The sequence below is a fragment of the Danio rerio genome, chromosome 12 (assembly GCF_052040795.2).
Source record: "Danio rerio strain M-AB ecotype USA chromosome 12, GRCz13ab, whole genome shotgun sequence".
In the NCBI taxonomy this organism is placed as follows: domain Eukaryota; kingdom Metazoa; phylum Chordata; class Actinopteri; order Cypriniformes; family Danionidae; genus Danio; species Danio rerio.
In genome coordinates, this window is record NC_141032.1 from 40,592,572 (window position 1) to 40,604,730 (window position 12,159).

Consider the following 12,159-nt stretch of genomic DNA (forward strand, 5'->3'; position numbering starts at 1 on the left):
TTCTCGCTCTTCATCCCTCACTTTCATTTTCTCCCGAAAGTGTTTTCCGTTTTCTCCCAACAGTGTTTGGAACATTTAATATTTGCTGACTTTTTGTGCTAGCACTCTAAAATGGATGTAATTTTTTACCCACCGCTATGTATATCCACGTCTTCTCTGCGGACTCCATTACACCTCCCCAGGTGAGCGGAGACACAGCGAGTCATTAGGCTCTACAGGAAACTGCGAGGTACCAGCCTGACAGAACAAGCCATTCCCTTTGTGACTCCATATTCTGCTCTCTACATTTTTTCCAGATGCTGTCGCTAAGGTACAATTAAGTGAAAGATTTGGTTCTGCATCTGCGTTTTTCTAAACGCAAAGGTAAGGTAACTGCAGGGTGACTTCAGTAGATTCAGTAGTTTAACTGCAAATATTTTTGATATTGTATTTATATATTAACAGTTTTTTATATATAATTGAGATTTAAGATTGGTTTGAAGGACACACATGCACCTCTAATTACAAAAAATAGCAATATTCAGATGTTGCAGCTAAGGTGCAATTAAGAACAGACTTGATGTTCTCAATTGACACAAAGATAAGGTAAATGTAAGTACATGCATGCAGTGCTCAGCATAATTGAGAACCTCCCATTTTAAAAATGATTTTTTTTTTCATTTCTCAGTGAATCTAGGCAATGTAAACAAAACAGATTTATTTAAGAGATATATTTATTAAAATAATATTTTAGTCAACAAAATACCTTTAGAAATTGAAAGATAATACAATTAAATTCAAGCAAAAAATTAAAAAATATAAAATAAAACTAGATTTTTTAAATTTGTTTGCTTCTCTTGATTTTTCCTCTTTTTAAAATTTGTATTTTTCTATAATATATACATATGGGTGTATTAGTTTTTACAACCCAGGCTTATTCTGAAAACGTCGTCCCGTGGACGTTTCTGTAGATGTCCCGAGAGGTACGTATTTTTTGCAGTTTTTGTTTTCGTGAATCCACAAGAGGCCACTTTTTCGTACCTCAAATGTTTCTTGCGAGTGCCATTCATGCCCACGCCGTTCTCGCGTGAAACTACCAGAGGCCGATGTCGAATGAATGACAGAATGATTGACTGGGCGACCGGCCAATCAACCGACCCACCCTCCTCCTTCCCTAAACCCAACCGACGGTTTACAAAAGCCGTCTAGACAAAAAAGCTCTCCACATGGAGGTAAGAGGTAAGCTGTCATACCACCCCGTAGCGATCGCTTTACAAAATAAAGTGCAGTCATACATACCTTCAGCTACATAATTTGCAGCCTCCAGAAATGTCCACAGGACTACGTTTTCAGATTGAGCCTGTGTTAAGTTTTTTGACTGTTATCGTAGGTTATTTTGTTAGATAAGTTCCAGATACAGTACTAACGAATCTAATGTATATGCACAGATATAATATTGTATTGAAAACATGGATTTAAAAGAGAGATTTGTGAGGGGTGTACTTGTATATGCTGAGCACTGTACATATGAAATTAACTGCAAATACATATTTCAAATAGTGTTTAAACTTTTACAAATCTGTTTGCTTGTAAATTTGGGTTTTAAGGACATTATTAAAGAGAATCAGTGCACCTCTTACCACAAAGGATGACATTTTGGCATAAAAAAAACACATTTATTTTCATGTAATATGACATATGTATAATAAAACATAATGATAAAAATAATAAAGGAGAATGTAATCTTTGGAATGGTTGTGCATATTTCTACGACAAAATGTACTGCTACTTTTAAAACATGACAAATGCATGCACAGCACAACCTGTTTGATGTGATGCATCAATTGAATTAGTCTAATCTCTCATTTTCAAAGGAAGCAGGAGATAATGATCCTGAATTATAAATAGCAGTGTGAAATTAAGCTGACCTTACTTGTTAAATAAAAAAAATATTTTATCAATCATTAATTAATACATTTTTTAAAGTTTTCAAAACATGAAAACATGTGAAATTATTATAAAATATATGTTTTGAATTAATCATTTTGATGGAAAAACTCCATTTCAGTATCACATACTGTTTATCTTATGCCGAGTTCAGACTGCCCAATTTTCAGAGTAGTTGTATCACAGAGTTTTTCACACTGCATGACTATCTGGGGTATCGTTCCGTTGCTACTGTGTTTACACTGCAAGGAGGATCAGCGACGGGGGTTTCACACTGCATGACTTTACAATAGGAAGAATCGCCGATAACTTTGTTTCAGTTTGCAAACTACATCTCACAACCAAACACACGTAAGAAGTGACATGGAAACAACCCGAGGTCATGTAGTATATCTTTTGTTGTTAACTACATAATGAAAAAGAAGCCTTCAGTGGGGTAGAAAATGTACTTATTTTGCTCACCTGGGTTTTGAAGAGAATTAACTTTTTCTCTTCAACTTTTTTTCTTTTTTGACCCGGTTGAGGTTCTGCTCAGATGACACGTTAAACAGACAAGGGTGCTCCTGCCAAATTTCCACTAGTTTTTCCTCCATTTCTTGGGTCCAAACAGACCGGAAAGAAGCTCTTAACTTCTCCCCAAAGCTCCTGCTGACCTGCAGATACGCACACTAGTGGATGCTGCTCTCTCATTGGCTGTAGGTGATCGCTAATGTTATTTTCAATTAGAACACATTTCACACGGCATGATTTTAAATCGTTGACAGCTCCAGATATTTAGCATGCGAAATATCTCACAGGTGTCTGCGACTCATCTGCAATTCTCTTAGATTGCATCTTGATAGTTCACACTGTGTGAGTGTTACTCATGTGAATGAGCATGTCCTTAAGCACTAAAAAATAAACTAATAAGTATTGATTAAATATTTAGATCATATGTGTGTGTTTTCAACAAAAATGTATATGTTAGGGTTGTAAACTTATCTATCTAAAACACTGCATTTTTAACCTTGAATTTCCCTAAAAACAAACTACTAGTAAATTCCACATCCAACCCTGCTGTACACACGCGCACACACACACACACACACACACACACACACACACACACACACACACACACACACACACACACACACACACACACACACACACACACACACAATATGCACCACTTATGACTGTGGTGTCTGATTTATAAGACAATATTCCCAAGTATACAGATATGTTTGGTCACTAGCTGAGTGATAAGTCCACTTCAGATTTGAAGTTGAGTCACTCATGCGGACCACTAGAGCAGTCCTCAGGGGGGGCAACATCAAGCCCCTATGTGCAATTGGTATTCAGGCATTGAAACAGCCTGAGGCATTGCCCACAGCAACAGTATGTCCGAAGAAGACAGAAGGCCCAGTCCAGACCCAGGCTGACCCGACAGGGAGTAAGAGGAGTGAGTTTCACACCTGCCCTGTTTAACATGGCGGAGAGGATTCAGGAAGAATGAGTAAAGAAAAAGACACTTAATCAATAGTTCCTACCCTCTGTCTCCTAGTTTCTGGCCGATTCGTATTTATGAAAAAGCAATGAGGGCTCAATATGTCTGTTCATGCGAACAGGTTTCCTAAGTGTCGAGAGTAAGCAACTTAACAGGCCATCGCAGAAATCTTGGGAAGTTGCCAAGGTCAAACCCCATGAATCAATCTGTCAGTCTGAATTGACAAAACCTCCAATGAGCATCCAAACTTGACCAACCCTAAGCTGAACTTTTGTTCTTTGTCCAACTTTATGTGGGTCGGGTTAAAGAAGAAGCCACACATTGTACATGTTAAAGTGCTACACATCTCTCATTTTGGAATCTGAAGTAACAGGAGAATTAAACTGCAACTTTAAATGAGTCATTGACCTGAAGAGCATTAGCAAATCACAGCCATCCCTGCTCAATAATGGGGAAAATTGTAATAACAATAATTCAGGTCAAAATTGAAATCATCAGTGGGCATTTTCCCCTGTAAATAAGGTTGCTATTACAAAAATCAAGAAATTTTACATTTCTCAATACTGAAGCAGAATAGGATAAAGTAAAAAGTACACTGTCAAAAAGTCCTCAAAACTTTGGAAAAAAAATATATGTATAATATAATAATAAAAAAATTACATGAATGAAACAAATGTGCTTAAAAAAATCTTTACTGTAAAAATTAAACTCAATTTGTTTCTTTTTAAGTGAAGTTTTACAAACTAATTCTGAGAGGAGCACATGATATGATTGATCGCAGCTAGCCTTTCATCCGTAAACAGCAATAAACCAATCAGATTGATTCAAGCTTACAATAAAGCTTGATAAATAGACTGAATTCGCCCTACTACCTTATCTTCATTTTGGAAGAATCCCCCCTTCCACCCCATCTCCACCTTTGACTAAGGGGAGATCCTGAGACCTAACTGATCTTGGACCAAAATATATGCTTATTGACCAGGTGGGAGTCCTAAGATCAATTATCTCAGGGTTCTCTCCAGCGACAGCATGCTAAACTTGCTATTAGCGTCAAGCATATATGTATGTAAGTTTAAACTCTTGAAAGCTACAACAGTTCTTTGGTCAAGATCAGTGTGTGATTCGGTCAGGAATATAGCCCACTGTAACTTTAAGAGGCATGCATGTTCTTACCGTTACACATTTTAATTTTCAAATCTTTATGTTCATTTATTACATACCAAATTTAAGCTAAAGGATGACTTTGTTCTATTTGTCTCTGAGCACTTGCACAGAACAGCACAACTACTCTGTTGCATTTTAAAAACATTAATAAATATTCCCCTCTCCAGTTTCTCTCTCTCTCTATTCACAATACTTTCTTGTCTGTGACCTCAACTGTCCTTTCCAACTAAAAGTGAAAAACCCCTAAAAATAAATGAATAACATATAGTAACAAAAATATTAATAAATAAATATAACAAACTTCAATAAATCAGGCACACTCTATGCTGCAAAAGTCATGTTACATCAGAAGTGTCTAAACTTGGTCCTTGAAGGCCAGTGTCCTGCTTAGTTTAGCTCCAACTTGCTTTAACACATATATGTAGTAAGAGCTTGATTACTTGGTTAAAGTGAGTTTTAGGGTTGGAGCTAAACTCTCTAGGACACCGGCCCTCCAGGACCGAGTTTTGACACCCCTCTGTTACATTTAATAATAACAATAATAATAATGACCTTTATTTAGCCAGGTAAGTCAGTTGAAAACCAGTTCTTATTTACAATGACGACCTAGCCAAGAGGCAACACAAACAGCAGATACAAAACAGCAGGTATACTATATAATAACATGGGGAACCCCCAACCATCCCAGGCCACATTCACCCATCGGGCAGTCCTTTAGTGGACACCTCAAGTGTAAAACATCATTTAACAGCATGCTAACAAAGCTGATTTACTCAAGTCAAATTATTTTCGTACATGCAAATCACCTTACGCCCCTGTTGGGCATATTTAAAAATGGTCTCGCTTTCTTGAATAACAAACACACACGTCTGCTCTCAGCAAGGGTATGAAAGTTTAATTCAGTGACATGACAGCCAAGTAAGGTAACCCACATGGTAATAATACAGATTTTGTGCTGTACATTCCATCTATTCAATTGAAACAACCAAAAGTTCACCACACATTCAAAACAGGAATATAGACCAAAACAAATCCCAAAGAATAAAATCAATGAAAGAAAGTCTGCACACTCTATAAAACATAATAATAAATAGATAAAAAAGACACAAGCAAAATTAAGTGACAATTTACTGACAAAAAAGGCAAATTTTTGGGTCACATGTTGTCCATTGTCAATGCCAAGATAACAATGCTAGAACTGCGGGCTGAATCAGTATGAATCAGTAGGTCTTAATTTTAAATGAATGAATGAATGAACGAACAAATGAACAAACAAACAAACTAATGAAAGAACAAACAAATGAACAAATGAAGTAATAAACGAACAAACAAACAAAGGAATGAACAATTTAACAAATAGACAAACAAATGAACGAAGAACAAATGAATAAACGAACAAACAAACAAATGAATGAACGAATTAATGAATAAACAAACAAACGAACGAACGAATTAATGAATGAATGCATGACTGAATGAATGAACGAATTAACAAACAAACGACTGAACAAAAGAACAAACAAAAAACAATCAAACAAATCGAACAAACGAACAAATGAATAAATGAACAAACAAACGAATGAATGAACAAATGAATGAATTAACAAATGAACAAACAAACGAATGAATGAATGAATGAATGAATGAATGAATGAATGAATGAATGAATGAATAAATGAATGAATGAACAAATTAACAAACAAACAAAGAAAAGAACAAACAAAAAAAAACAATTAAACTAAAAATAAACAAACAAATTAATGAACACACAAACTTACTTGTGTATAATAATGACAATATACTGTACATAACACTGGGGCTCATATACACAGTCCATATATCCAATAGATCGACTCAGATTGTAAGAGTCTTATGTTAGAATCACTTATGCTAGTGCACACACACACAAACACACTCACACCTGGAGCAGCGAACAGGCATTTTGCTGTGGTGCTGGGTGAGCAATTGAGGGTACAGTTCCTTGCTCAAGGGCACCTCGGTCTTGTGTACTGCTGTACGCCCAACATGCTTTACAACCATACCAGGGGTCTCCTCTCACCCACCAACAATATTCAGCCACAGTACAAAGATGCCAGAGCACTGGCCACATACATGCTATAGCTGGAAAGGTGAAAAGGTGATGAAGCCAAATCAGGGAAAGGAGGATAATTTAAGGGGTCATGATTTATGTGTGCCAAGGGAGGGAATTTGGCCAGGACACCAGCATTACACCCCTAGTCTTTACAAGGAGAGCCATTTGATTTTTAATGACCACAGAGAGTCAGGACCTCAGTTTTATATTTTATCCAAATGACAGTGCTTTTTACAGTCTAGTGTCCCTGTTATTATACTGGGGCATTAAACCCGCACAGAATAAACACCCCTACACTGAAAAAAAAAAAAGATGTCTGCAAAATTGTTGCAAACTATGTATATGTGTTTAATTTAAATAAACAAATTAAATGTAGTAACGTTCAACTTATTTATTTTTGTTTTATTTCAGCCCAAATAAATTGTTTACAACAATTAGTCCAAGGAATTATCTTTAAATTATTTTTTTTCAGTGCAATAGCCCACCTAACACTTTTCACATGAGCAATCTTCTTTTCCCATTTGGTCAGAAATACTGACCAGGCACAACCCTGATTAGCTTTAGTGGGATATGATATTTAAAGCATTACTTGCACACAAGTCAAGCAGTTTGAGTTGGTAAATGAAGCTTATTTTGCTAATCTAACACTGATCAAATATATAACCTCTGTGTAATAACTTTGCAAAAATTGGTGCGGAGTCCTGTTAGATTGACTGCATTTCATCAATGTATTCGCCAAAAAAAAAACTATGAAAGTAACTCTACAATTAATAACAATTTTAAAACAGCAAAGTTTTTTCCATTCTTCATTTACACTCTCAGAAAAAAAACAAAAAAAAAAAAAACGTGATCTGTCACTTGGGTGGTACCTTTTCAAAAAGGTACAGATTTTTACATAAATGGTCTATATTAATACCAAGGGTACATATAAAAAGTACAAAAGTGTTCCTCTTAAAAAATTTTGATACTAATATGTACCCTTAAGGCAGGGGTGACCAACCCTGTTCCTGGAGATCGACCTTTCTGCAGATTTCAGTTATTAAACACACCTGCCTATAATTATCAAGTGCTGTTCAGGTCCTGATTAATTGATTCAGGTGTGCTTGATCAGGGTCGGAGCTGAAGTCTTTAGGAAGGTCGATCTCCAGGAGCAGGGTTGAGCACCCCTGCCTTAAGGTATTAATACCTTTCAGGTACAAATGTGTACCTTTTGAAAAGGCACCACCCCATTGACAGATCACAAACCTTTATTTCTGAGAGTGTAGGTGACATTTCTCAGTACTGGGTTGCAGCTGGAAAGGTATCCGCTATGTAAAACATACTGAAATAACTGGCGGTTCATTCCGCAGTCGTGACCCCTAAAATATAAAGTACTAAGTTGAAGGAAAATGAATGAATTAATGAATTTAGGTGACTTTTCTACTATAGTGCAGTTTCCAAAGGCACAATATGAAATTTTTGACAACAAAGAAAGGTGTAAATTGACGAAGCCTTGACTGAGAGTGAATACATTAGAGTTGTAGTCTTCTTTACATCTTACATCAGGACTCCTGCAGATATCATCTTCATTATTAGCTAATGTATTCAACACTTATTATTATGGTGTAATAAAGCAGAGTAAGTGAAGAAGCAAAACTGCTGAAGCAATTGCTGATGTGAAATGAGCGAGACACAATGCGAAAGCAGCAGAGCTTTTATTATGTCACAGTCCACCAATTCTGGTTCTTCCACTCATGGAGAAGAAGTAGCACTGTTTACCATTATGTTTCATGCATATTTTAGGTTTATGATATAATTATACTATATTATAAGTTGTCTAATAAAATACACAACATAATAAAGCATCTTTAGTGTCTCCCAGTTTACTATAAATCCAAACCAGAAATTCAAGGTGTGTGACGTCTTTAGCGTGAACACAGTCATTTTCAACGCCTTGTAATCGATTATTCCTCCAAAATTGCAAAGTCTTTAAAACATTAAGGATAATGCAAGTATGCAATTTAGCAACATATATAATAGTGTTCTAGTGGTTTTGGATATTTTAATTTTAAAACTCTGCCTTTAAGTTTACTCGCAGGTTTTTTAGATCATAGTATTCTGTTGTCACTGTGAACTGCATGACAAAAATGTGAATATTCATTATTCAGAGAAAATAACAGCCTCCAGGTTGGGAATGCATGTGAAAAAAAATTACATTTCAATGCAAAAGTTTTAAGGCTGAACACTTATCTGCGCAGTCTTTACAATGTCAGTCAAAATAAAGCCCTCACGGTTCTGTTTAGGTAATATATTCCTACTTTATCTCTAAATGAAGGTTTTGTCCCTCCAAGTGGGAGTTTCTCAATGGATTTTTCATTAAAACCCCTGCAAGATTCAGAGAGCTTCCCAGACCTCATGACTGCTCCCGGAGAACCTGTGAGGTTAGAAACAATTAACTTGAATGAATCAACTGATGCCACAGATCATTATGAAACATGAGCATTAAATTCAGACGGTTAGTATAACAAACACGTTCGCTCTCTCTCTGCTCTACTCGATCCCTTTTGCTTACACACACACACACACACACACACACACACACACACACACACACACACACAAAACGGTGCCCTAATCCTTCCAATGTGTAAGTTATCACTCTACTGTAAATGTCAGGTTAGACAGCATACACTCATGAATGATGGATATATGGCACGTCCTAGTTTGCCACGGTTTCGTCCCTAGGCAGCATTACAGAACAGCCTATTTCCCCGATCCAGGGCTTAGTGTTTGCAGCTATCACGCATTCCCAACACTCCCACCTGCGCTTGCATAACAACTACCTAAGCAGCCCAGCAAGCCGGCAAGCTGAGAGAAAGTTTCAGTAGCACTGCCTTATAGTAGAGCAGCAAAAAAAAAGCTTAAGGGGAAAATATAAATATATATATATATATATATATATATATATATATATATATATATATATATATATATATATATATATATATATATATATATATATATTAGAATATATTAGAAAGTATTATGTTTTTTCATGCACATGTGAAGATATTTTCATTTTGAGCCAGCATTGCACGCCCACCCAGCAAATGTACTTTTTTCCCATGCACAAGATTGGAGGATATTACTTCTATCCTTTTCCAGGCGGAAGCGACTGCTCATGCGAGCTTCTGTTGCTTGCCTGCTGTCTGCAAAATTTCGATGAAAACAATTTTCCCCGCTTGAGGCCATCAGCTGAGAAGAGAGGCAAATTACCACAAGTGGCCAGTTAAAACGCCTTGCACTCTGCATGCAGAGAAACTCAATGGACTACTTTCTTTCTTTTCAATGGCATAAATCAACACGGGATGGGGGAATTTGCTTTCAAAATTAGGGAAAAATCAAATTGTCAACATAGAAATAAAGCTTTACAATGATTTTTTTAGCAAAATACACTCATCAAACAATAGCATGGCATATTTTATAAAACCTCCATATATTAAAAAGTTACACTTTTTTCAAGTTTCCGTTAAAACTAATAACTCATCCATCATATAATCTCACATTAGCATCTGTCAACACTTTGATAACGCAGATGTGATGAACATGCACCTTATAAAGAAACACTTTTCCAAGATGCCACTTCTGTAACAGAGCACTCTCGTTATGTGCAGTCATAAAACAGCCAAGGAGTTCATTAATTTTGATGGTTAATCTGCAGTCTCATTAATTGGCTTTGGTTAATTTCGTGGCCATGTCGTGTGTAATTACCTGTCGGTATGCGAAACACTTTTATATACTTTAATCAGGTTACAGATTATGATTGCACAGGGATGTACTGTACAGTGTGTGTGTTCTTGTCTTAAACAACTTCAGCAGTGCACATATTGGAGGTATGCCTTATTGAATTAACCTGATTTATATTGCATGCCCATCACTAGGTTCCAAGACCTGGAATGGGTGTGTCAGCTAGGGGAGACTTCCAAATGTGCAGTGCTGGGGTTGGTCCTCAAAGATCGACAAGCACTGCTGTACAGTGTCTCCATGAGATAGAGAGAGATAAAAGAAAATAGGAGAGCTAACATAGAGCTTGCTGACACATCTCACATACAGTGAGCACGATGCACTTATTTTGATGGAATGACTGTTAAATGAGTCTGCATATACTCTGATTTACCCTTAAACACACTATTTATACACCATCTTCCTTTAAAACTCTAATTACAACAAATTGATTGCAATGTTAAATGCACTCCCCGATGTTCACTTGGCGTTTTAAGGCTGTTTGGAGACACAGCAACTTAAAAGAAGCGCTCTTTACCTTGTGCTGAAGCCAGATGTAGAAGCACCAACAGCAATATTACAATCCAACAGGGTCTCATTCTCGCTTTACCCGAATTCCCAAACATTGCCAGAGCAGCAGATGGAGAGATACAGAACGCGTTTGTCCGGCACGCAGGGTACATGTTGCTCCTCACAGTCCAGCCACAGTTGTGCGCGTAATTTTCTGAAGTATCTCGGGCGCGTCTTTGCGCATGAAACGAGCTCTTGTTCGATTCAGTAAGACACTAATCCTTCACATTAATATACGCGTGATAGTACTGATCTCAGTTGTAAGTGTGAGTTTGTTTATGTTCAAACTTTGCGCGCACAATTCTACGACTCCAAAGCACGGCAATATTGATTTTTCAGTGAGACTTTTTGTTCATTCATCCACTGTCTCTGCGCTCATGCGTTCACTTTGATCAATAAACACATTCCCAATCCAGAGCGCAAGCGCCTCTAGTTAATAAACTGTTGATAACGATCCTTTGAACGTGATTAGACGGATGATGGTTCACTCATAAACAATAACGCTGTTATTCTCCTTGAGCCAATGAACCGAAAGTTCGTCTCAGTTACTAGCGCTCTGCTGTTTGTTATCCCCAAGACGAGTCTTTCAGCAGTGAAGAACCTCCCGTTCAGTGAGTCCGCCCAGATGCAGAATGAGCTTCATTCGGCATGAGTAACTTTCCAAGTCCCGTTTTAGTGCGCCGTGGTGCTGTTTGGTCCAGTCGAACCATGCTGCGCGTAAAGCTCCGTTGTGTACGAGGATGAGAGACGCTGTTCGTGAGAGATCAAACTGTCATCGCCGAATGCCGCCCAAGAACCGGCCCGTTGCGCTGAAGATCTTCAGCATCATATGAGCAGCGGATCGGAGAGAGCGGTGCGCGCGGAGGGGGCTGATGCACGGTGCCACCGCGCGGTGAGCTCCAATAAGACACGCAGCGAGAGAGGCGAGTGCGATGGAATGAACGCGTGCGAAAACAAATCAACAGTTATTCTGAAGGGATGAACGGCCATGAGAACATTTTAACATTATCTCCAACATTAGGCTATAAAGAACAGAAGTAGACTAACACTGCTCTCTCTTTCTCTCTCCAAGCTGCTTGTTTGCGCACGTGTTTGCGGGCTGGAAGTGATGAGCGTCGATATTTAATTGGCTGGATTGAATCGACACGACCTTTGG

The 12,159-nt window shown here is 37.6% G+C and overlaps 1 protein-coding gene across 4 annotated transcripts in view; it reads right to left on the reverse strand.

Moving 5' to 3' along the window:
- The window catches only part of sdk2b (sidekick cell adhesion molecule 2b), a 628,575-nt gene extending 616,741 nt beyond the window's left edge, over positions 1-11,834 (reverse strand). For all 4 annotated transcript variants that reach the window (XM_087276682.1, XM_087276677.1, XM_087276680.1 and 1 more), the window contains exon 1: positions 10,972-11,834. In XM_087276682.1, the coding sequence (XP_087132808.1) occupies positions 10,972-11,116 (145 nt within the window). In that variant the 5' untranslated portion in view covers positions 11,117-11,834. The remainder of the gene's footprint in view (positions 1-10,971) is intronic.
- Positions 11,835-12,159: the final 325 nt, after the last annotated feature.